This window comes from Pezoporus wallicus, unplaced genomic scaffold (assembly GCF_028554395.1).
Source record: "Pezoporus wallicus isolate ANWC-B61680 ecotype Strahan unplaced genomic scaffold, APGP_CSIRO_Pwel_v1 contig_3847, whole genome shotgun sequence".
Lineage (NCBI taxonomy): Eukaryota > Metazoa > Chordata > Aves > Psittaciformes > Psittacidae > Pezoporus > Pezoporus wallicus.
The window spans coordinates 2,258,585-2,283,349 of NW_026639842.1; the positions used below are offsets into that span (position 1 = coordinate 2,258,585).

General features: G+C 39.2%; 1 protein-coding gene across 3 annotated transcripts in view; it reads left to right on the top strand.

Annotated features, from left to right (window-relative positions):
- PTPRN2 (protein tyrosine phosphatase receptor type N2) overlaps window positions 1-24,765 on the top strand; it is a 655,166-nt gene that overhangs the window by 569,804 nt on the left and 60,597 nt on the right. For all 3 annotated transcript variants that reach the window (XM_057416429.1, XM_057416426.1, XM_057416428.1), the window contains one exon: window positions 22,577-22,724. In XM_057416429.1, coding sequence (XP_057272412.1) covers window positions 22,577-22,724 — 148 coding nt within the window. The remainder of the gene's footprint in view (window positions 1-22,576; window positions 22,725-24,765) is intronic.

Here is a 24,765-nt window from a genome sequence, read left to right on the forward strand (position 1 = left end):
CTTCAGAACTTTCTTACCATTCGATACAGGAAGTTTTCCAGTTCTTCCCATTTCCTGCTGCCACAACCCTCTCATCTTTTAAATTTTGTAAATATTTTCTATTAAAAATACCTCAGTGCCTAAAAAAGTGAGGAGAAATACTAGCAAGAAGCCTAGTAAGAGTGGCAAATACCATCTGCTTGGCACGTAAATGCACTTACAGGTCTGTAAATGCGTTTTTCAGCTCCACAGTGTGCAGCGAAGTAGCAGTTAGCTCAGTGAGGGCTTCTCCGTCTTTATTGTGCATATGTACCAGGATGTCCCCAGAGAAAATAAACCAGTGGATTACTGTATAAAGTGGCAGTGGAAATAGTTTATTTTGATTTATTTACAGAATGAATCTTTAATGAAAGTAGCTTGGAAGAAATGTGTCTGTAACTGCTGATGGCTCCGTGTAATCTTGCTCAGAGGTAGCGTTGGTCAGAAACATTTCTGTGAAGATGTTTAATTTGCTGGAAAATGCTGGCAGGTCATACCTGAAGTGATATCCAAGCCATGTCAGCTTTGGATTTGTTGGAGCTTGTGGTTGGCCACAGGTACTGTTTTCTTGGACGACTGGCCACCAAGGTATTACTTGTGGTTAGCCTGTTGTTTATAGTGCTTGGGGTCTAGAGAAACCAGGAATCTTCCAAACCCATGTGGCTGTGGGGCATTCTCCTCACTTAGACTGAAACCAGTCTTCCGGAGAGAAAAATCCTGCATTTCTGCCACGTTCCTGTACTGCAAAGGCAATGTCTGTGCACTGCTGACAGCAGCACAAGGTGGTGTGTACTGTTGGCAGGAGGAAGCAGGGAGGACTTGGGAGGCCCAGAAGGACAGCGATAACAACATTCAGAGCTTTTTTTTTCTCCTTTTCACGTTCTTTTTCCTCACATTCATAGCAGGAGGATGGCGCATATGGCACTTTTTGATTCTGTCTTTCTAAAAGATTCAGACACTTTGGAAAGTGTAATTAGAAGAGCATGTTTTATGCAGTCATGTTTGTGGCACTGACTGGCTGGTTTCAGTATGAGCAACAACAAAGGGGTGCCCTCATTTCGGTCACCGTTGGTTTGACAAGAAAACAATTGATTTTCAGAAGGTCACATTAAGGGAAAGAGTAGGAATTTAGGATTAGATTGCCATCTGCTTTATTCACATGTGCACATCTATATTTCAAGTGGCAACAGAAGTCCTAATAAAGCACAATGCTTCCCTTTGCAGTCCAGCAAGAAAACCAGGGGCAGGTTGAAGGTGTCCTGGTGAGATTTAGTCTCCCTGACTTGGGGTCCTAACTTAAACATACGTTCTATGCACCTAATGAAGCGGTGCTGTTGAGTCCATAAATTCACTTTTAGTCAGTGGAGTGGGTGGCTATGATAGAATCATAGAATAGTTAGGGTTGGAAAGGACCTTAAGATCATCTAGTTCCAACCCCCCTGCTGTGGGCAGGGACACCTTACACTAAATCATATCACCCAAGGCCTCGTCCAACCTGGTCTTGAGCACTGCCAGGGATGGAGCATTCACAACCTCCCTGGGCAACCCATTCCAGTGCCTCACCATCCTAACAGGAAAGAATTTCCTTCTTATATGCAATCTAAACTTCCCCTGTTTAAGTTTGAACCCGTTACCCCTTGTCTTGTCACTGCAGCCCCTAATGAAGAGTCCCTCTCCAGCATCCCTATAGGCCCCCTTCAGATACTGGAAGGCTGCTTAGAGGACTCCACGCAGCCTTCTCTTCTCCAGGCTGAACAGCCCCAACTTCCTCAGCCTGTCTTCATATGGGAGGTGCTCCAGTTCTCTGATCATCCTCGTGGCCCTCCTCTGGACTTGTTCCAACAGTTCCATGTCCTTTTTATGTTGAGGACACCAGAACTGCACACAATACTCCAGGTGAGGTCTCACGAGAGCAGAGTAAACGGGCAGGATCACCTCCTTCAACCTGCTGGTCACACTCCTTTTGATGCAGCCCAGGATACGGTTGGCTTTCTGGGCTGCGAGCGCACACTGAAGCTGGCTCATGTTCATTTTCTCATTGACCAACACCCGCAAGTCCTTCTTTGCAGGGCTGCTCTGAATCTCTTCTCTGCCCAACCTGTAGCTGTGCCTGGGATTGCTCCGACCCAGGTGTAGGACCTTGCACTTGGCATGGTTAAACTTCATGAGGCTGGCATCAGCCCACCTTACAAGAGTGTCAAGGTCCCTCTGGATGGCATTCCTTCTCTCCAGGGTATCAACCGAACCACACAGCTTGGTGTCATCAGCAAAGTTGCTGAGGGCGCACTCAATCCCACTGTCCATGTCAGCAACAAAGATGTTCAACAAGACCGGTCCCAACACCGATCCCTGAGGGACACCGCTCGTTACTGGTCTCCAGCCAGACACTGAGCCATTGACCACAACTCTGTGTGTGCAGCCATCCAGCCAGTTCTTTATCCACCGAGTGGTCCATCCCTCAAATTGATGTCTCTCCAATTTAAAGACAAGGATGTTGTGTGGGACAGTGTCGAATGCTTTACACAAGTCCAGGTAGATGACATCAGTTGCTCTACCCCTGTCCATCAGTTCTGTAGCCCCATCATAGAAGGCCACCAAATTGGTCAGTCAGGATTTCCCCTTAGTGAAGCCATGCTGGCTGTCACCAAGCACCTTGTTGTTTTCATGTGCCTTAGCATGCCTTCCAGGAGAATCTGCTCCAAGATTTTGCCAGGCACAGAGGTGAGAGTGACTGGTCTGTAATTCCTCGGGTCATTCATTTTCCCCTTCTTGAAAATGGGGATTATATTTCCCTTTCTTCCAGTCATGGGGAACTTCACCTGACTGCCATGATTTCTCAAATATGATGGCCAGCGGCTTCGCAACTTCATTTGCCAGCTCCTTCAGGACCCACGGATGGATTTCATCAGGACCTATGGACTTGTGTACGTTCAGATTTTTAAGATGGTCTTGAACCAGAGAATTAGGCAGAGAGCGGATTTCTCTTGGGTCCCTGCTGTTATGCCTGCACCATCCTGTTGACATCTGCAGTTTAGATGATGAAGTATCTTTTGTTCATGCTGAAGTGCAGGTTCAGCACGTAAGTTAGGTAGATTGGATCCCACATCTGCTTCATATATTACCACGCTTGTTTGGTTAAAATAATTGTAATCCTTTATGAGTTTCTAAATGAAGAACAGTTCTGCAAGAAGGCAAGAAGGGAGCGTATGCTTTTGGTGATAACATTTTGAGGCTGTTATCTGAATACCATATATCAGAGGGAATTTGCAGAAGCAGAAGTGATTTTCTGCATTTCGAGTTTCTTTCCTTGTAAAGAGAGACATGCAAAATTTGGAGCATTATACATAAATTACAATTTCAGAAAGTGTGAGTTTACAAAAGCTCCTCTTCAGTACTTGTTTAAGCCGGAAGTCTGAGGAGTCTTCTCCCTGAGGGTATGAAATTGCTGTATGTATTGGAAAAAATAATAGTCTGTGATAGTTTGTGCATACTGTACTTGTCAGAAGGAGAAGAAAGTTTCGTATCTGGGTTGAACAAGGAAGTGGGAGCAATGAACTAGAGTGTGACACCTAGGGCCTCACGTCTAGGAGGTGTAAATGGTCCCCTTGTGTTTGGCAATATGCCTGCAAAACAAAAGGACTTTCCCCATAGAAAAGTGGAGAATGGCCTCATGTGGGAACTTTGTGTCAAAAGAAAGTTCTGGGACAGGTAGTATCCTGTAAGGTGACACGACCTGAACTGGGGGACATAGGATGGAGGCCTGCTGGGAAACCAGTGAAAACGCAAGATACTGAATTTTGCATCCACTTCAGTTCTGATGCTGAATTAATGGCATGATTGCTGTGTAACTGACAAGGGTAACAAGGAGGGAATAGTTTCCAAGGTTGAACTGGGTTTTTTGATAACATTGGTATCCTGCAGTCACTGCATAGTAACTTTTTGGTGGTTTATAAGCAATTTTCCCTCGCTCTCATTTTTAAAAATAAAATCTGTTTGAAATGGACTCTCTGGGGTAGCTGATATAGATTTTCTTTTAATTAAGTATGGAAAAGTGTATAACTTGAGTGACAGAAGACACATTCCAACAAGAAAAAATATTTGTTAAATCCTGCACTACATTTTTCTGCAATTCCTTGATTTTATTAAAGCTGCAATAAAAGCAGGAGCAAAAGGCATCTAAACCCTTAAAAAAAAAAAAAAACAAAACAAACAACCAAAATCCAACATTTATTTTCTAAATATAAAGACTCCATCATGTGAGGACCGATAGCACTGTGCTAGATGCAGGCGTACTTTCCACTTCAAGCTTAATCCATATACACACAAAGCATTTCCTGAGCAAAGGAGTGTGATGCATGGTATGAATACAGTGCACTGCCCAGGGACATGTGCCGCAGAGGTGATTAATGCTAGCAGGGAGAAAGGTGAGGAGTGCAGGTATGGAAAGGCAAGGTCTTTGTCACATTTATGGTGTGTCTGATTATTTAGTGGGGTTTATATTTTTTCTTTTTCCACCCATCTACCACAATTAATTTGTCTTTAGTTCTTTATGAATTTCAAAGATATAAATACTCTGTTTAAAAAAAGCTTACAACTGAGAAAATGAAGAAAAAAATCCTTCCTCACATGGGGAGAGAAACAAGTCAGTGGCAAAGTTTAGTGAAAAGAACAAACTCTTTACACAAGTGCTAAGTGGATCTAAATCCTAACTTATCTTTCAGCTGTGCCAGTATAAATAATTGTAGGAGTCTCATGAAATGTATGTCCCAAGAAGGCTTTGGCCCTAAAGGCCATTTCATCATGAACAGTCCAACGAGAGAATCAGGGGTTGTTGTGGATCATATTACTCGTTGACAAGATAGCTGATATCCCAAGAAGACATAAATACTGTGGATGGGAAATCTTTACCCTTCTCTCCCTGAGTTGTTGTGCTTTCAGGGACTAGTGGAGCTGGTTGCTTCCTGAAAGCTCTGCTGGTGAAATGGTGTTTATCCCTTCATATTAGTTTCATTGCTTTTCCTCCCTAAATATTTAAGTTATTTTGAAACATTTGTCTCTGTTTAAAGCCAGGACGTGAGATACAGGAACAAAGAAAAACTGCAAAGAAAAGTACAAAAAATCTCATTGCATATGAAAACAGTTCTACTAATAGAGCCATAAATCTAATAAATGGATGTATGTACTACATAGATTTCATCAATAAAACTCAGAAAAAATATTCATGAAAAGGTTACCCTTTGATTCTTCCATTTTTATTTGTTTCATGTTCAGTTGCTTCCCTTTTTCTGTATTAATCTTGTTGAATGGGCCTTAGGAAATAATGCCAATTGCAGAGTCAGTATTAAATCAAGAAAAACATTCCTCTTCAACATGGTATGAAATTAATTTCAACTTTTTTTTTTTTTTCCTAAATTCCTCCCTGTCGGTTGTTTTCCCCAAATGTATTCATGATTAGAAATAACTCACGACATTTCTGTGACTACCTCTTGGTCTGTCATTTGACTGTGAGGTGTTTATTCCAGCTTTGTTTAAATTGCTTTGGTTGAACACTTTTAGCTACGTTATATCACTCCCTGAGGCTTTTAGTAGAAAGATGAAGAAAACATTTCTATTAATATGCTAGAGTACTAATTTTAAAAGCTTTACATTGGGAGAACTATATGACACAAAACTAGCTTATGCAGCTCTGTGCACAGAGTAAAAAGAAAGGATCATGGCCATGGCTGAAACAAAACGTAGTGGCTAGCTGAACTTTTTTCTCCTAGTTTTTTTTTTTGTTTCTAGATAACATCCAGGTAGTGTCCTTGTGAGATAAGTACCAGCTGTAGCAAGTAGCAAGAGATGTTAGGAGGTCATTTAATAAAAAAGATCTGGGTTCTCATACTTCAGATTGAAGACAAGGGATGTTACTGAGTCCTCATTGACTTCTGAGAGTCTTCTGAGAGTCTCATTAGTGGCAGAAACCAGACATAAACACTTATTCAGGGGGCTGCTGGTCTTGTCCTTTGTTTCCAAATGCATCCTCAGTAGTGAAATGCTCCTTGCTGTATTTGTCCTACTGTGTGTGCACACATCGTGCATAAAGTGCAGTGATAACTCATTGTAGTTAATCATATTTTGGATCTAACAGGTGGAAACGCCTATTTGGAAGGAGGATACTAGAAAAAAGTGGTTAAGGAAGACTTCGCAGGCAGGAGGACCATGATAATCTGTGTTGTAGAGTATTTCTGAGCTGTTGGCAGAGTTTGAATGTGAGAAGAAGGTGAGTTTTGACTCACTATGGTATAAAGAAATGGTTCACACAGATTGCAAGACATGGTGCCCTGCTAAAATCAAATGAGGTGTGGTAAATGGGACTACAACTTCAGAGCTTCTGAAAACATGTAACAGTTAAGGATGAAACTGGGACTGGCTTCATGATGCTTTCAAAGAAGGCGCATCATACGGGCATCATGGTTTTGCACTGTTATACTAGTTGCAGTTTAAGATACCTAGAAGAACTCCAGTAGTATTTTTGAGAGCTCCTTCTCTTCATGCGGGCTGCACCAGCAGACAGTATTAGAAGTGGCCTGGTCATGCTATTGGTCATGAAGATAGCTTAATCCCTCCACTGGTTCAACAAAGTCTGTTTATGCTCATCTTCAGAGCAAGATAAAATAAAATTATACTTTGCTTTCTGCAACTGTTTCTGGGATTAGGCCTTCATTTGGCAGTGTTTTGTAGGGCATCAGAATTTGGGTGGTATTTGGAAAATTTAATGTGTAGGACAGACAGAACGCTCCTGTGACGATTGAATTTTGCATATGCACCCACGACGCAGCTGTGGAAATGTTTTTAAATAGGGAGATAAACATTAAAATAATCTGTGAAGTTAGCTTGTGGATGACATAGTATTTGCTGTTCCATAAAGGAGGACTGTGTTACTTTTTGGTCCAAACCAGATAATGTTAAAGTCTACTTACTCTCAAATATAACATCCCTCTCCCGGTATGTTTTTATGAAATACATGATTTTACTATTAATTTGTCTTCTTTATATAATACTTTTGTTTCCAACTGCAGTAATATCTAGCTGGCCAAGAAAACCCTGTTCATAGCAGGGGAGAATTACAAGTTGCCTCTTATTCCTGGCTGTTGGATGTACCCTTGCATTGAGCTAAGAATAGAAGGGAGGGGTGACAAACCGCTCAAAAGCGTTACATCCTCCAGGCATGACCTGTTACTGTTCTGGGAATGATCCTCTGCCCTTTTCTTTTCGGAATGACTATGAAGGCAGGTGTCCAGGTCCTGAAATGTTTCTGCTTAGTAGTAAGTCCATTAATGTCTGTTGAAGATGGTTGTTTCTGGATTTTATGTGTCTTTAAAAACTATTTCTCTGACTATGTATCCCATCTGCATTATTTTTATGACTTATGTGAAGGTTTGCCTGCTTCTGACCAGGCTTTTTTTACTATCTAAAATACTCCCATGAACAACCAATAACCCTACTGCATGTGGCAACTAAGCTGTAGTAGCTGTTAAGAGTGTACTGAATTGAAGCACATTTCTGTACGTCTTTCATTAAATATATGCACATGCAATGCATTTCTTTATAGAAAAGAAGCAAAAAATTACAATGTCTCCTTATCGGGTACATTATATTTATACTCCTAGCACTGAGGAGAGTGTGGTAATTACAAAGTTGTTTAAACATTTTTGTTTTAAAATTAAAAAGGTACAAAACTTGACAACAAGTACAGTCATTTAGTACTGACTAGTTCTTACGTTCTTTTTAGATTTAAGTGGACTTAGCTGCTTGCAAATAAGAATACTAACAGACTAGCAGTGTATCCCATGATTTGTGTTCTTGCTGTCATGCAAATTCACAGAAAGAAGGAAACATATTAAAGAAATTTGATAAGACCAGGTGGTCTGAGTGAATAATTTCCCTTTCATTAACATATTCCCCTTATTAACTCTGTAATTAATTGTACATAGCTAAGGAAAGCTATGGAAATTGCATTTTGAGATGTATCAAAGCTGACTTTATGCTTCAGACTTCCATGCAATTTGCTATTAATGAAGCAAGAGATGGAGGCCCCAAATCTATAATTATTACTTACTATTTGAATGACAAGCAAAGAATTTTATCAGCACAGTTTCAAATGAAAGGGGATTAGCAGCTAATGTTGAAATTGTTAATCTTTCTTATTAAAATAATTTTGATGAGAGTGTTTAGCCTGAAAGAGGTTTCTGGAACATCATTTACCATTAAAACAGCTATTTTCTGAAGCTCAGTATGAATTTGTCTAAGTTTGACAGCAGGGTGCAAATATTTTTTAAATGAATGAATATTTGATGGGAGCTAAGGCTGTTCATATGTGAGCTGATGCCGAGCTACTTGCTGTGTGCATATTCCTAGAATGTGTAGCAGAATGGTAGTTCAATATCCATGTTACCAAAGTGAAGATGTCTACTGAGATAACAGAAAAAATCTACAGCAGAAAAATCTGAGAATTGAAATTGCACCCAAGGCTGTATCTGCATGCATCTGATTAGCAGGTGGGAGCCCAGTCAGAATCGGGTGCTAGATCTTGGTGATATTTTTATGACATGTAAAAAGTCTATAATTATGTTGGGTAAAAATGTTACCTCATGTTTAGCTAGGCATTCTTACTCCTTTAAATGGTAGTATATTTTCAGTTTTCATATATTTTTAGTAGTCTCATGTGTCTTGAGATGAGTATTCAGAAGTGGGTGCTTTATATCCACACGTATGCTTGTGTACAAATACCATGTACAGCAACAGTATTCTCATATAAGTATAGATAAATATTTGTGAGCAGAGGTATAATATATACGTCTTTTAAATGTTAATGAAAAACTACATGGCATTTTAAATTTTAAAACTTTTCCTTGCAATATTGCAATTTTTGTCTCTTACAGCAGTGTACAAATGAAGCTGACAAAGCTGTTTTCACTCCTCAGGATGAGAAAATTGCAAATATGTAGTGACATAAATGGTGAAAAGCAAAACAGTGATAATTTACGACATTTAATTTGCAGTGGTCTCAGCCATACTCAGATGTACGTTAAAGAACTCTATTAATTTGCCTGTGTCCCATTACAGAAAATAAAGCTAATGTAAGACATGTCACATGTCTTTACCAGTGACAAATCTTACCACCAGGATAGATAGAGATCATTTAAATACTTTGATTATGACACTATTTGCATGAGTAAATGGACTTTGTATAAAGCAGCAACCCCCAGGTATGTGATCTACCATGAGGTTACTCCAGGCTTTACTTCTGTGTGGACCATGTTGAAATTTCATTGGGTTCACTCAGAAAATTGCAGGTTGAACTAGCCTTATATCTTCAGTCCTACAAATGTTTTTTGCAACAGTCTTGCAGATAGAGTGGTACTGTAGCAGAAAGTGCTGTACACTTTGTACTACAGTCTACATTCATCAGACAAAATCAAAGGGGTATAGCTTAAGGGGTATAGCTTAAAGGGTATAGCTTAAGCATAGCAATTGTTAAATAACATGCAGTAACAATACCTGAAGGAGCACTTTCATTATAAAATCATGTTTTGAATGTATTATAATTATGTGTTAGGTCAAAGACATCAAGGGTTCTTCTTTATCTGTAAGAATCATAACAAACCATGTAGACCACAACAGTCAGAGACAGTTGCCATGCTAGTGCAGTAGGCTGGTGTAGCTAAGAGGTGGAATTTGTCAAGGGTGAAGTTAATGCAAAATCCAAAACCAAAGCTCTTCTAAATGCAGGAGTTTTTCTGATACCAGTATTTATCTACTGCTTTAGTAGGAAGGCATTCAGAAAAGTTGGTTTGATTAACTACAGCAACCACACAGAAGCAGCAACATAAATTCCCCTGGGCAGTGCTGGCTGACAGCAGGAGGGAGGTGGGGCTACTTCTCACCTGCCTGTGAAAAGTGCTTTCTTTTTTCCTCATTGCCTCCTTTGACCTATTGGTGTCTTTGTTTGCACTAGACTGGTTTGACTGAAAACATTATAATAGTTTCTAACTACTATTAATGTAGAAAATATACTGATGGTGCCTAATAACTTTACTTGTTCTGGAAGTCCAGAAATTACTTTTGTGTCATTTAAAGTTCTGCATGAGTCAAGAAAACTCTGCGGTATGTGAGTGTATGCACCAAGCTTTGACTTACCGTATGTGTATCCTCACAACTGAATTGGGAGAAACCTTGTCCTTCAGGTAGGATTCTGGGGCCTGATATAAGGAATTTTGATGCAAGTCACTGAGAGGCTTTCAACTCACTTCAGTAACCAAAATAATAATAAGTCAACTCTTACATAGCACTTTTGATCAGTAGGTTCAAAGCCCTTTTTAAAGGTCAATATTATTATCCTGTCTTTTTAGTCCAGGAAGCTCAGGCACAGACAGGGAACTATCTTGACCAAGGCTAACCTTAAGGTCAGAAGCAGAGCCAGCCAGTATTAGACTTCCATTCGCTGATGTCTCTGTACTCTCCTCTCATGACTGATCATGTTGGCTTAAATAGAAAAAGTATCATATCGAAGGGTAATATTTTTGCCCTTATTTGTCCCTTATTAGTCTTTTTTAATACATAAAAGCATAAAGGAGTTCTACACTTGGGTTCATCAGATTTGATTCTGTGCGCTTAGTTTTGGCCTCAGTATCTAAGACCAAACTATTCCATATTTGGAGAGCTGGCTGAAAGATATTAAATACACATTGGAAAAACTTGTAAAAACCAAACTGAGGGTGTGCAGTTACCTTAAGATGGAAAACGATGTCATTGACTAATTTTTCTAGAGCCTCTTCTGGACTAGAAACAGTTTCTTTACAGAATATGTTCTCGATCTGCTAGATCTTTAGCTATCTCAGACATGGACACATACATTTAATTTTAGGTTCTTTATTTTGCTTTTTCCTTCTGTACAGCAGTGAGCTGTACTTGCACTGTCTCCTCAAAACTACTACTGTCATTCTCTCAATGTTTTCTCCTTGGTTCAGCATGTGAAGGAAAATGTTGCAAGGAGAAGAAACCACACATGAAGGAATGTTGACAGTCATCAGTTATGACCAAAATTTGCTTCTTCCCATAGCATTTTCTTAATTTGCTATGTTCTGTTTTTTGTTTTTCTGACTTTCTTTCTTTACAATAGTGTCATCTTTCATCATTTCGCTTCTTTGTTGACCTCTACAGTCTGTTCGTGGCTTCTTTTTCTGTCCTCTTTCACACTGTCTTTCCCTGGTTCTTATTTTGCCCTCTGACACTTCAGATATTTTCATCTATGGATTAGACCAGTGTTCATCAAACTTCTTTAAAGTGTTATGCCCTACTGGCTCCCATGGAAACCCAAAAGTCCCAGGAGCAGGTCGGATGTCTTCAGCTTATGCATTTCTAAAGCTTTTGTACCACCACTTCACAATCCCTTTCGAATGCTTTCATGAGAAAAATATTTGAGAACCACTAAGCTAGGCCAACCTCAGCTGAAAATCCTATGGAGTGGAGATAAAAGGTTGCCTAAAAATGGGAGCCTTCCTCTAGACTTGGGAGCTGGGTAGATGCCAGCTGCACATTTCTCATGCCCAGCATCGCTGAGTCTCCTGTTGCATGTTGGTTTGATGTGGCTGTGAGTGTGACTTGGAAGGGGTAGGGCAGAAGTCAGTAATGTCATCTCCCACAGTCTTCTCCATTAAGTCCTGAAAGTACTTTTGTGGAAAGGGAGTTTCTTCTCTGCTTTCTGCCCTCACTGGCAGTAGGGTTGGTTCTCTGCAATTTGCAATGTGGAAACATAGAACTTCCTAGGTCAGGGATGTGGTTCCAAAGTGGTCTTGAATGTGAAGATCTGACCGTCGAAGATGTTGGTGTGGTTTCAAGTTTCTTGTCTCTGACTGTTAAGGGAGTTCTCTAAGGAAAAGACTGATTATCCAGTCTGTTCTTTTACTGCTTTTTCTCACAGGTGACCATATGTTTACTTGCGCTTATGCATATATCTGCTGCTAGGCTGTGGGTATAGCGTGGATTGCAAGACTTCTAGGATTTCATATTGCATATTCTGAATTTTCACGTAAACCTCTGTGTGTTTGTGTACAAACTCTCACTACCAGTTTAGATATTCCCCACCCCCCCACCCCCCACCCCAACCACTGAAAAGCAGAGGGATTTTCCTTTATGAGTTATAATTCAGTCCTGGAGAAGCACCTGCTCACTTTTATTCACATATTTAAGAAGAGTAGTAAGAGTGTTACTGCCTATCCCTTTGCTCTAAGGATGTTATGTCTTTAGAAATAATATTTTTCTTTCTACCCTCAAGATGGCCACCGTCTAGCAGAAGCATAAATTGCTAGACTATCTATAAATCACATCATGTGCTCTATCACTTTGATGTACTTGGTCATGGTTGCCTGGGTTTTCCTAGTCTTATTATCTCTGAAGAATTTGACCATGCTTGAAGAGAAGATTATTTTTAAACATGACGTTTTCAGAATTCTATATTTATCTCTTAGCAATCTTTATATATAGTAAATGAAGATGACTATACAAATGCTCTGAAAAGAAACACAGACTTTATTTCATTAAAATCTAAATTTGCAAATACAGTACCCAACTGGGAACCCAAATTTAGATGCTTAATTGAGTTAGCAGGGATTGGAGAGGAAGAAGGCAGGGAATTTGGTTTTCTGTTTTCAGCCAGGTAATTACTGTGTAGTAATATACTTCTAAAGTTTTAATTTCAGACATAGGACATAATTAGCATGCATATAAATGAATTACAGAAATGTCTTGGATTGTGGTATGATGCTCAAAGCATTAGTAAAAAAAATAATGTGAGAAGAAAGGATCATCTCAAAAATCGGTTTAAAGTGTAAAAAGAAAATGTCAGTTTCCTCTGAGAATGGAATTGGGTGTCAATGTTTATCACAGAGTCAAACAACTTGATTTGTCTATTTTATGCAGTTTTTCTGCTACTTTTTATTCAGTAGCTTGAGCTTTTACTTTTTAACAAAGCTACCAGAAACATTTCCCAAAATGTCTCAGTTGATGAATCCAATGACACTATCCTTGGCATCAGTTCCTATACTGCAGAGTTTTCTTTAATGGGGAGGTTTGGGGTTTTTTTGTTTGGATTTATTTTTGTTTTTAAGAAATGTCATAACACATCCCATGCTGTGAAATAGCAGTATTTGGCTAAGAGGTTTAGCCCTTCATTTTTTGAAGTATCATTCTTCCCTTATTTAAAGGCTATTTATGGTATGTGAAGCCTAACATAAGACCTACAGAAAGCCTGGAAACTGATTTTGGCTAATTCGTCTTTTAAATCTTTATTATTTAGTTTGGCATGTCTTTGTATAAGCAGAATCTAATGTGCATAAATTAAATTCCTCTACTCATCAACCACTTAAACCCTGTGCTTCTAAACAACCCCCCCAAAACAAAACCTGTTCTAATGTCATTAAAATCAGAACATTTGGTACGCTGTGGTTACAAAAATGTTATCAGATTCATGAAGGTTACGTGACCTTTGGTCTTGTTTATAAACATGATCATGGGAAAGGAAAAAAACAACAGTCAAGAAGACTGAGTTCTGAATTTCCATGCAAAATCGGTGGTTTAGGGGCATATTCTGTGACCTTGTGAAATTCACGTCAATGTTTCTGCCCTTTTATTTTTGCATCTGTGGAACGGCAACGGTGCTTGCCTCCCCTGCAGAAGTATTGTGAGTACTTTCAAACAGTTGGACAGAAGGAGCTGTAGAAATAGAGAGATTGTAAGGGAGCTAATTATATTCCTTTTATGGTAATCATCTTCTCCTTTTTGTTGAGGTGTATTTCAAGCAAAGTAATTGCAGGGGTGAAACTGCAGAGGCACAATTTAGATTTCAAGAGAGGGGGTAAGAAGGAGGAGATGAGGGTGGTTGTATTTTAAGACCTAGAAGACACCATTAAGCAGCTGATAGTCCTTGAGAAGGGATTCTTTGTGGAGGGAATTTCTTTGTCTTCTGCTGTATTTAGAGAGCAAGATAGAGTAAATATTTCATAATTAAGCATTCTCTTTTTTTTATGTTTTATTTCTCAACTATGTTTACTTTTAAAAACATACCTGCCGGTATCGCTCTGATTCAAGCAATGTTTAGCATAACATGTATGTTACAAGATTTCCTCCAGAGCTGAAAAGCTTCATTAGTCCACACCAGGTTGTATGCAGCTATTTCATTGAGATTTCATTGAGCACCTTTGGCAGCTGGGAGCTGCAAGAAAAGGGATTAGCAAGTGTTTGTCTGACACACACTGATCCCAGCACCTGCTGATTGGATTGAAGTAATCCTTTTACAAGTTACAAAACTCTATTATCAGAGCATTAAGAGAGGGGGAGGCAGTGATATACGCTACATCAAGGGTATATTAATTTAGGTAAACAGAATGTAGGTTGCCATTTAATGTACTTGTGAATTACAGTCATTCTTGCAAAAGTTGCATGATAGCCTAGTCTGGTAGATAATGCCAGGCACTGCTCATGCAAAGATGATACTTCTCTAGAAACCCAAGGGCAATCATTTAAAATTATTTTAGACGGCATGCTTAAAGCACAATTGCTCTCTAGGTACATGCTTAGTTGTTTAGAGTAATCTTTACATCTGCCCTTTACATCTAAAAATATAAAATTGAAACTATGGAATGACATTTTTTTATTGTTGGCTGACATCACCATGGAACTTATTTCCAAATAATACAACCTATTTGAAACAATCTAGGGATATGATTCTTAACCAAACTGAAAGGTTGCTGTGACAGAGAATTCCCTTCCTCTGTTTTGTTTTTAGTTTTCCTTCATCACCTACCATATTGTGTATGATAGTAGTAGTGGTTTATGCCAAATTAATAGCAAAGCTTCATAGTAGTTTTCTTATTTACTTAACTAAATAAATACTTAATTGAAAAGGGTTCAAAACTATTATTTTCAGTGGTATAATCAGGTACTGAGAAATATGAGAAATATTAGAAAAAAAAACACGTTATGGCAGTAATATGGCTGCAAAAACTGAGGAGTAAAAAGAATTTCTCAGTGTATTTTATCCAGGCAAACTACAAATTTGCAGGTTTTGTTTTCCTAGATTTTTTCATCTGTGGTTACTTGGTTCTAACCAATAATGTCAGGACATCCAGGATGGCACAGCACACGTTAGAAAAGAGAAAGGAGCCTTCAGCCTGAAATGACTTACTAATCAGATGATGAAATCTTGGCTACAGTAAAGTCAGGAGTGTTACCATTGAGAGTAGCAAATGCAGAACACTCCCCAGGGTTGAAAGTATGTGAGACTTTATAGCCAGATGTTACTTACTGAGATTTCTTCCAGATACAAGCTCTGTGAGATACTGACAATGAGTTGCCACAGTGGGATTTTTATTTTTATATGTATGTATATATATATATATACTCAATGTAACTAGCCCAATAAAGTCACATTTCTCTACCATTAATGTTGAAAACTTGATTTGCCATGTTAGAACAAAAGCTAATGCTTTTAATGACAGATATACAGTGACATTTCAGAGATGGAGCTGGTCTTGATAACAGCTGTAGGCTGTGCATTATTGAGGGTTGGTTGGATCAGAGCATCAGAAACATCTATGGTGCTTCAATAGAACTATAACTATTGGAAAAAACTGATTTTCTTAACATGTTAGTTGATCACAGACAAATCGGTTGTGATAGCACATCCCTCTTTTATTTAAGATCTGCTTTGTTAAGGAAGAAAGGTAGAAAAGATATGGGCATTGTTTGGCTCTGCTCTGGTGTTTTCTTCTATGTGGGGCACCACTGAGAGTATACTTCATGGAAGCAAGTGTGCTTGGCTCCCAGCCTTTGGTCTCTGCAAGAACACCATGGCAGCTCAGACAGAAGACTGACCTTGTCTATAAACAAGGAAGAGCCTAAAGTAACTTCAATATTACTATGACAAGGTTTTAAGAGATATGCGAAATTATTAGAAAATGTGGAGAAACATTATGGTCTGAATATGGTCAGGGTCATAATAGTGACATGGGGAGCTTTATTAGAGCAGATCTGGACAAGTTTTGGTGCACCAAAATAGAAGACTAAAGTAATCATAATTTTATAAAGGAGGAGTGTGGAGAAGGAAGGAGAAGAAGACAAATGAACCTTTCTATTGCTGTTCCCTGAGTCTGGACTCCAGCCCTGGAAAATAATGAAGCACCTATTAAAAAAGAAATTGCTGATTATCTAGCAAGAGATTTTTCAAGGGCATAAAAGGGAGATAAGCGTGAGGGTCTCATTTAAGAGGATGGAGAAGGCTGGAGTCTTTCCTTTGTGCATTTGCTAATCTCCTCCATCCTTTCCATTGGATATTGCACAATGAGTAAGAATGTGCGCAATTATACAAAGGATAAATCTTGCCTCAACAAACTTGATTGCTTTTTATTTAACCAAAACTACAAAACCAGTAGATAAAGTAAAAACAACAGATGCCATTTATCTAGATTTTAATAAAGCCTTGAAATGGTCTTATGAATAGTTAATTGAAAAATTAATATCATTTCTTTAGAAGACAGTTATGTGGATTGAAATGTGGCTAAAGGATGATACAAAAAAAGGAATGATCAAAAGCTATGTATGGGAGTGTTGGGCAGAGTACAGGAACTGCTGTTAGATCTAGTTATATTCAACTTTTTAAATAATTAGCTGGAAGTGGGTGGCAGTGATAATAACTTTTACAAATGGTATCACAGTGTAAAGTTCTGCCCAGAATTGATGACAGAAAAGTAATTCAAAAGTTGGAAACTTTAGACCTGAAAACCTGTACAACAAATAAAGTTAAATTATATTTGAAGAGTCACAAGAAGAGATTTCTGTAGTTTTTATAGATCCTTTATTTCATGATTTGTGAAGATCGTGAATTATATACACGAAGATCTTAAATATATACAAGTGGAAATTATACAGACGAGCAGTATTCAGTGTAAGCAGACTTAGGTTAAAATAAATGGATTGGTGATAATTGGTAGCAAATTAAGTTTGCAATAGAAAAGCAGTACTGTAGACATTCCTGTGCAAAAGCCATCTCAGATGAGGATTACTATTCCTTATTGAAAATATTTGAGTATTTCCAGAAATACAGTGTATAGTCAGAACAGTTTGTATCCAAAGATACAGTAATAAACTTTGTTTTAGGCTTCTATTTTAGATACAGGGCACCTAAATGTTAGAAAGTTTCTTAGTGAGGTCAAAGAAGCAAAGCATTATTTGAGGGCCTGGAACTGGGTTACCAGATAGGCTTCTTTTGTCTGAATTGTACAGCACTGCGAGTAATATGAGTGGGAACAGAGATATTTAACATGAAGCCACTAATGAGGTATTAAGCCAGGAAAATGAAGGAGAAAATCATATGCTGTGTTGAAAGCAAATTGTCTTTTTCCAGAAAAGTATTCCTTTTACATATAGTCAATGCAATATGTACAGAAGAACATAAAGAAGTTTAAGCAGAATAGCAAAAATGCTGGTGTGTCCTGTGCCAGAGCAATGTAGTCTACAAGTTAGGAGGAACAAAGGCAAAAAAAGCACTTTTACTTAAGTCAGTTGGAGAGAATAACAAAACGTTTCAAGTATGGCTATTTAGTGCACAATTTGCTATATAATAGCTGAGGCAAATTCTCTCCTCTTCAAATTCCTTCTGAGGAATCCACTGAAGCATCATAGCACTGTCTGGCCCTCTGCGTGGCTTAACCAGCAGTAGTTTGAAAGCAGTGGCTGTCACAGATGAAAGGTGTGGATTTGAGAGGTCTCTGTTCACAAGGATTAAGATAATGTTCCCTCCACTTCTTCAACTGACATTTGAGAGTCGATTAGACCTGTTGAGATCTGTCAATTTAAGAGTTGGTGATCTTTTCAGTAGAAGAGACATGCTCAGTCGTGAAAAGGGTGTTTAATGAAGTACCATATAGGAAGTATGTTATCAAAAATAATTACTTTTTGTAAAAGCTGAACATCAGCTAACAAAACAGGTGTTTTTAAAACAAGTATCTTGGCAGATACAAGTGATACTATCTGTGAAAAAGGTACTCGGTCTCTTCTCCCAAGTAACAAGTGAGAGGACAAGAGGAAATGGCCTCAAGTTGTGCCAGGCGACATTTAGACTGTATATGAGGAAAAATTTCTTCATTGAGATGGTTGTCAAGCACTGGAACAGGCTGCCCAGGGCAGTGGTGAAGTCATCCTCCCTGGAAGTATCTAGGAGATGAGTAAATGTGGTGTTTAGGAGTGGTGGACTTGGCAGTGCTAGGTTAATGGTTGGACTTGATGATCTTGAGGGTCTTTTCCAACCTAAACAATTCCAAAAGTCTATGATTTGGTGATTGACCAGATAATAAGAGGAGTCTAATTGTTATATTTATTAAAAAAAAATAAGTGAAGAAAACTGAAGTGGTTTGACACCATATTATAACATCCACTGAGTACTCAGGAAGTTTTAGCAAAGCTGAGCAAGGCTGCTGTGTTCTGTCCTTGTACCTGTGTTCAGGCACACTGAATTTGTCTTGTTATTTGCCACTGGCATTGGTTCTCTTGGCCAGAGATTCATTGTCGCTGGGACAGCTTTTCATCCTCTGGCTGAAAGCCCATCTTTTCCCTTTCAACAGGCATGTCTCACACAATAATAATAGATTTTATAACACATCCTGCCTCTCCATGTAATGTTGATGCATCCTTCTTGTCTTCATAACTTGTTTGTTAGCAAGAGTATCTTATCTGTGTATGCAAGGGAAGGTATGAACTGGGTTACCAATTGTCCTTTCAGGTAGGCCCTATAGAAGGAAAAATATGACTTAATGAAATTTAAGATGATGTGAGAATCATCTTAATGATCAAGAATCAAGAGATGCCTCCAAGCAGACAGTGTTTGTTTAAATAATAGCATGTTAAGGGACTTGTCTTGATGTGGACATATTGGTGAGACCAGACCTACTTTTTTTCAGCAGGTTTTGAGAAACATTACAATAACAGTGGTGACAACTTCTATTTATTTTACCTGCTGCTCTGGGACAAGAAAAATCATGTGCATGTTTGACATGTTGGTAATGAATTTCTTTTGTACCAGGCAAATGCTGCAGAATGTCTTATGAAAACATCCTAATTAAGGAGTGGATCTGAGTAGACATACAATCTCTAAAATATCAGAAGTTCCACTCAATTTAATGTACATCCAGCAGCTCCCAAGGGAGTGTTTCAAAATCACTAAGCTTCTGTTTAGCAAAATGGGGATGAGTATAGGGGCTCTGAAGGGCTGTAAATGAAACATTACTTAACTCTGAGGGAATTGTCTGATTCCTGAATGTTTTAAAGCAAGCTTCTTTCTCTGTAGCTTTTTTAAGCAAGTGTAAAGCAGATGTTCACATTGTGCAGAGCCATCCATGGGTCTGTTCAAATAGTTAACCACCTTTTCAAGATCTGTCAGGAAGTGCTCCATGAATCTGATCCATGTGATACAGGTGCTGAAACTACCCAGAAGTTGTTGTCTGATTGAAGTAAAGATTTCAGTGTGTTTTCATTTGAACATTCATTTCTCTTTACACTCAGGATTCCCTGAAAAAGTAAGGTAAAACTAAAGAATATCTCGTTAGAGAAGTTATTTAAAAATTCATGTGCTCTAAAAGCAATCAAATTACCTTAACCGTGTCACATTTAACAATTTAAAAAGAAAATAAAATTTCTTTTTAAAATGCAGTCCTTGAAATCATCAAATAGACAAGATGGAGCCAACAGGAAGCTTCTTACTACATACAACCATTCCTTAGGAATCAAATGTTTATGGCCATTTGCCTACCGCTTCATGTATTTTAGAGACATTCAGTGTTGGCAGTGTATCTGCATAAAACGTCTCTGAAGTCTATGGGACATTGTGATGGGCATGTCAAAATGAATCAGATTTTAAAACTGTGGTTTAAAATGGGAAGATGCTACAGGCTGGTCCTTGACTGCCTGATCTCTGCCTGCTGCATGCTAAAAAGCTGCTCGGAAGCCAGGAGTCTTGGCTCGGTGGTATTGTAAGATATTGCGCTTTTTTTCCTGTTGCCTCATAAAAATTCTGACATTCCAACTAGTCTGCACAGGAGGGATTATCTTTTTTTTCTTTTTAGGATGTTCAGGGTACATATCCAGGCACAGATTTAGCAGGAGAAAAGAATGGGATCTTTAGCCTCCCTCCTTTCCCCAGTAGCAACAGCCTTTTGGGAAAGACAAGTAAACTACGAGAGGGTGGTTTCATCCTGTTAACTTGTGGATTAAGGCTGGGAACATGTTAGCTCCCCTGATGCACGGTGGGGCTATGTAACTCTCACTGTTCCCTGTCCATCAGGTCACAGCTCTGTCCACTGTGATGCTTTTTCCTTCATTATAGAAAAGAAGCAATTGCACAGTAGGTGTTTTGATTGTATCTGGGCCAGCACTATGTTTTACCTCCTTTAGAAACCTTTCTTTTAACACAATATATTTCTGTGTCCTTAAAGATATCCTTTCTGGAAGCGTCACTTCTTGAATTGCTTTTCAGTAACAAGATTGATTTACAAATCTCTTGTAAAGACACACACACCCAACAAACCCTGCACAAAACAAAGCTGTGTGTCAGGGGCTCTTTTGTAGCATTCAAGCTGCAAGAGAGAGCAGTATCCTGCTTCGCTGGTCGGGTGAGAAGCATGGTGGAGTGACAGCTTTAGCAGAACTCCCATTTGGCGGAAGACAAGCTGCAAGCTTTTTGCACCTTCTGTTAAACCTGCTGAGAGGGCATGAGAGCCTTTCTTCTTTAAAGCAAGCTTGGGAAGAATTCGGCATAACAGAGCTTGTCTGTGGAAAAGGTTTTCTAAGCAATTAAACTGCTTTTTGTACTTTTCAGTGAATCCTTTGCATGAGCTTTTTCTACACAAGTTTTTTTTCTGCAGATTGGGCTGTATTAGTGAGTCCTCCATCAGGAGCTGCTGTGACTGATGTTTGGGACAGAGCCACTCACAGCCCTGCTCCCGACCCCCCACCCAGACTCTGAGCCTGGCCCCTAAACTGTCCCTTTTTTAATCAGTTTAAGGGTGTTAATTTCCATCTACCTTGCTCAGCCAGCCTGTAGCAGACCCCTGCTGTAATGTCACCTGTCCCTACCCTCCCTTCAATCCTGACCCGTAAATAGGCTCTCATTCGGCTCATCATCCATCCTCAGGCAGAGCTCCACGCACTCCAGCTGGTCATTGCCATAATGGGCAATACCCCCTCCTTGTCTCCCCTGCCTATCCACTCTAAAGAGTATGTACCCTTCCATTCCAGCACTCCAGTCATAGGAGCCATCCCACCATGTCTCAGGTGATCCCGGTAAGATCATAGCCCTGCATGCATACATAATGTCTCTAACTCCTCTTGCTTATTCCCCATGATCTGTGTGTTTGCACAGAGGCATTTAATTTGGGCCCACAATGAAGCTGACTTACTGGCTGGAGTAGCTGCAATTCCTTTGTGCTGCTCTTTAGCTACTCTCTTACTGTCCTGCAATCCCCCTCTAGGCTCTGGGCATCTCTTGGTGGCATTGGCATCAGACTGGTAGGGGTGGGATGGATTGGGGTTCCCATCCCCTGGAAAGATGACAGGCTGTATAAGGTAATTTGGCTGTGTAAGTAGGCTTACAGTAGCAGGTGATCACTTGCTTAATTTTGACATTAAAGCAAGGGGAAGATTTCTGGTTTTGCCCACCATTCCTCCTTTCTGCTGTCTTCCACTCTTCTACTTGGGTGATTTTCAGGGGTAAAGGAACAGGTTTTTATTTCACTTTTGGAAAACTTTGGAACCCAATTCCTGGTCCACTGCTGTAGTGCATCCTTAGGTTTGGGAGATCTGCAAAAACTTAAAACCGAACCAATATAGTCCGATGGGCCATCATTTTTGCCACAGCCAACTCATTTTTCTTTGGCGATGCTTCTTTTGGCTTTACTGAATGCCAGGTACAGTCTTTAGCAACATATATTAATATTAATTAACACCACTTTCTCAGTTGAAGGCCGTCTCTGTCCCAGACCGTGTGCAGGATGAGTGCCTAATGACCCGGTACTTGAGCCATGAAACTTCATCCTGGCAATTTTTTAATTCTGGATCCATTGTGACATGCATATGTGTTTGAGGTTTTGTTTTAAAATCCTTCGGTTTGATGTGAGCTGCTGTTGTAGTAATTTTTATCAGTGGGCTTTTATTTCTTTTTCGTTGCCTGATGAAAGAGACGTTTAGGCTTACTTTTTCTAAGGACTAAAAAAGAAATAGCTTTCTCCTCAAGCTCAGTAGCTGAGGGGTTCATGCATTTGTTCTCTGTTAGCATTGGTACATGTGAGCATTCTCATTTTTTGTAGCACAAATAAGCTTCAAGTTAACTTTCTGGAATGAGTTAGCCATGTAAGACTGTTTTGCCCCCAAAGCTCAAGATTCTTATGGTTTCCATCCTGAGATACATACTTTTAGTTCATCTTTGAGCTTAGCTAAGCCAATACTTAATACAGTGTTCTTTTAATTCCAGTCGTACATGGAAGATCATCTGAAAAACAAGAATCGTCTGGAGAAAGAGTGGGAAGCTCTGTGTGCTTATCAGGCTGAACCAAATGCCACCACTGTTGCAGAGCAGGAGGAAAATATCCAGAAGAATCGCTCACAGGCTGTAGTACCATGTATGTACACTTTAATTCAGATGATTGCATTTGAAGTTCTTGAAACTTTTCTTAGTATCCTTTGCACAGTGGTTTGAAAGCTACAGATGACAGGTGAACATAATACACAATATATGTGTACTAGAAAACTGTAGCTACACCTATGGGCCGATTTCATAACCTGTTGTCATATCAGGCACTGTTTATTTCCCTGTAAATTGCATATATGTTACAAAAAAACACAACTATGTCACATAGCACTGCTGCTGCAGCTGTGCCATCCCATAAGATTCAATAGCCAGAGTGCTTTTCAGTGCTGGAATATACTTTCTGTGCAAGGGTGGCATCTGTAGCCATTCAACAGAAAGTTTGGTTTGTGTTTAGACAAGTAGGTATCATGTCCATCCAACACTAATACCAGCAGTCTATAAACATGGCTAGATGATCTGTTTATCAGATACTCAGCTGTACTGAATGAGCCCCTTTAGGCTTCATTGGATAAGCTTGCAAACTGGTTTCTCAATCTCTGCTAGGCTTAGGATAAAAAGAGAAACAGAAAAAACAAACCAACCAAACAAAAAGAGCAGCCCATGTTTATATGCCTAGAATCTGCTCTTTCCTGTAAGCAGACACCTTTCTCATCTTGAAATAAAGCAATGCTTTCACACATATTAAGCAACCAATGAAACAAAACTGAAACTGAGATTATATGCATAGTCCACAGCAACAAAAATACCCTTAATCAGTGTGCCCACAATCCAGCTGGGTAGCTTAGCAAACATAGAAAGCTATTTTAATTTTTAAAGTGCCCTGAAAACATTTATTTCCCCTATGAGAGCATTGAGTAAGTACCGTTTCTCCTTTAGAAATGGGAAAATGACAGGTAACACATTAAGTAAATGTCAGAGCTGGATTTAGATTGAAAATTCTTTGGAAGTACATGGTAATTTAACTGAGCCCATCAGTTCTTGCATTACAGTTCAGCAGGGTTTGGCTCTCTTTTGGGCTCTTTTTGCAATACTTTGCTGTTTAAGAGAGGATTAGAGTTGTTTGGCTATATGTATTCATTCTCCTGAATAAATACAGTGCTGATCAAAAGCCTTCTGGGGCAACAGCAACAGTTTACTGACTTCCATATGTTTTCTGTGGAAAAGTTCCAAAGAAGTCATGAAAGTTGAAGGAATGCAAGACTTTCTGTGCTCTTTTCCGTCCCAAAAAAATGGCATTTAACTGACATGGTAGGATGTGAAAATGGCTCCATGATAATGTGAATTGATCCAAGTTAATCTTCCTGCTTAAAGTGTTCTTTTCAGTGTGGACTTACAGTCCGACCATCTTAACCTATTCCAAATCTCTGCTCATAAAAAAGTTTCTGATTGCTGCCTTAGAGAAAGCATGAAAGCTACAGGTGTTGCCAGAAATTGATGGTGGTTATTCAGCTGATGCAGGAGACGTGTCTGCATGATTCAACAAGCAATAAGATAGGGACCCTCAGACCATTCTAGCTCTGAATCCAGAAGTGTCATCTCTGCAGCAGTGCTAAAGAGCAGAGATTTTTATCTTGGGTGTCATGCCACACTAGAGACCTGAACTATTCTCAGAGATAAGATAGGCAGTCTCTTTTCATCAAATTGTACCATGTGGATGAATCAGCCTACGTTGATCAGTCTTCAGTTGACAAGTCTCTGCCTTTGCTTCTTCCATGGCATATTGTTATGCCTGTTCTTCACATTGTTGAGTCTAGACTGAATCAGTACTACCTGGGAAAGTATTTGGACATGGGCAGGGTGGCTGCAATTTATCTAATTTAATTAGAAGTATTTTAGCACATTTAAAATCCCTTAGTAATTTCACAAGAGTAAAATGCTGGGTTTTGGCTTTGTTACACTGTAGAAGCTTCTATTATAGCTATTAGTGCGCTGTGAATTTTTCTTTTTGACTGAATTGCACAGAATTACCTGCCCTCACTTTCTGAATTTGCTGCATACTGGTAAACAACTGTCATGTTATATCTTTAGAACTACTTTGATAATGGCTAGAGTGTGTGGCATAGAGTTTAAAA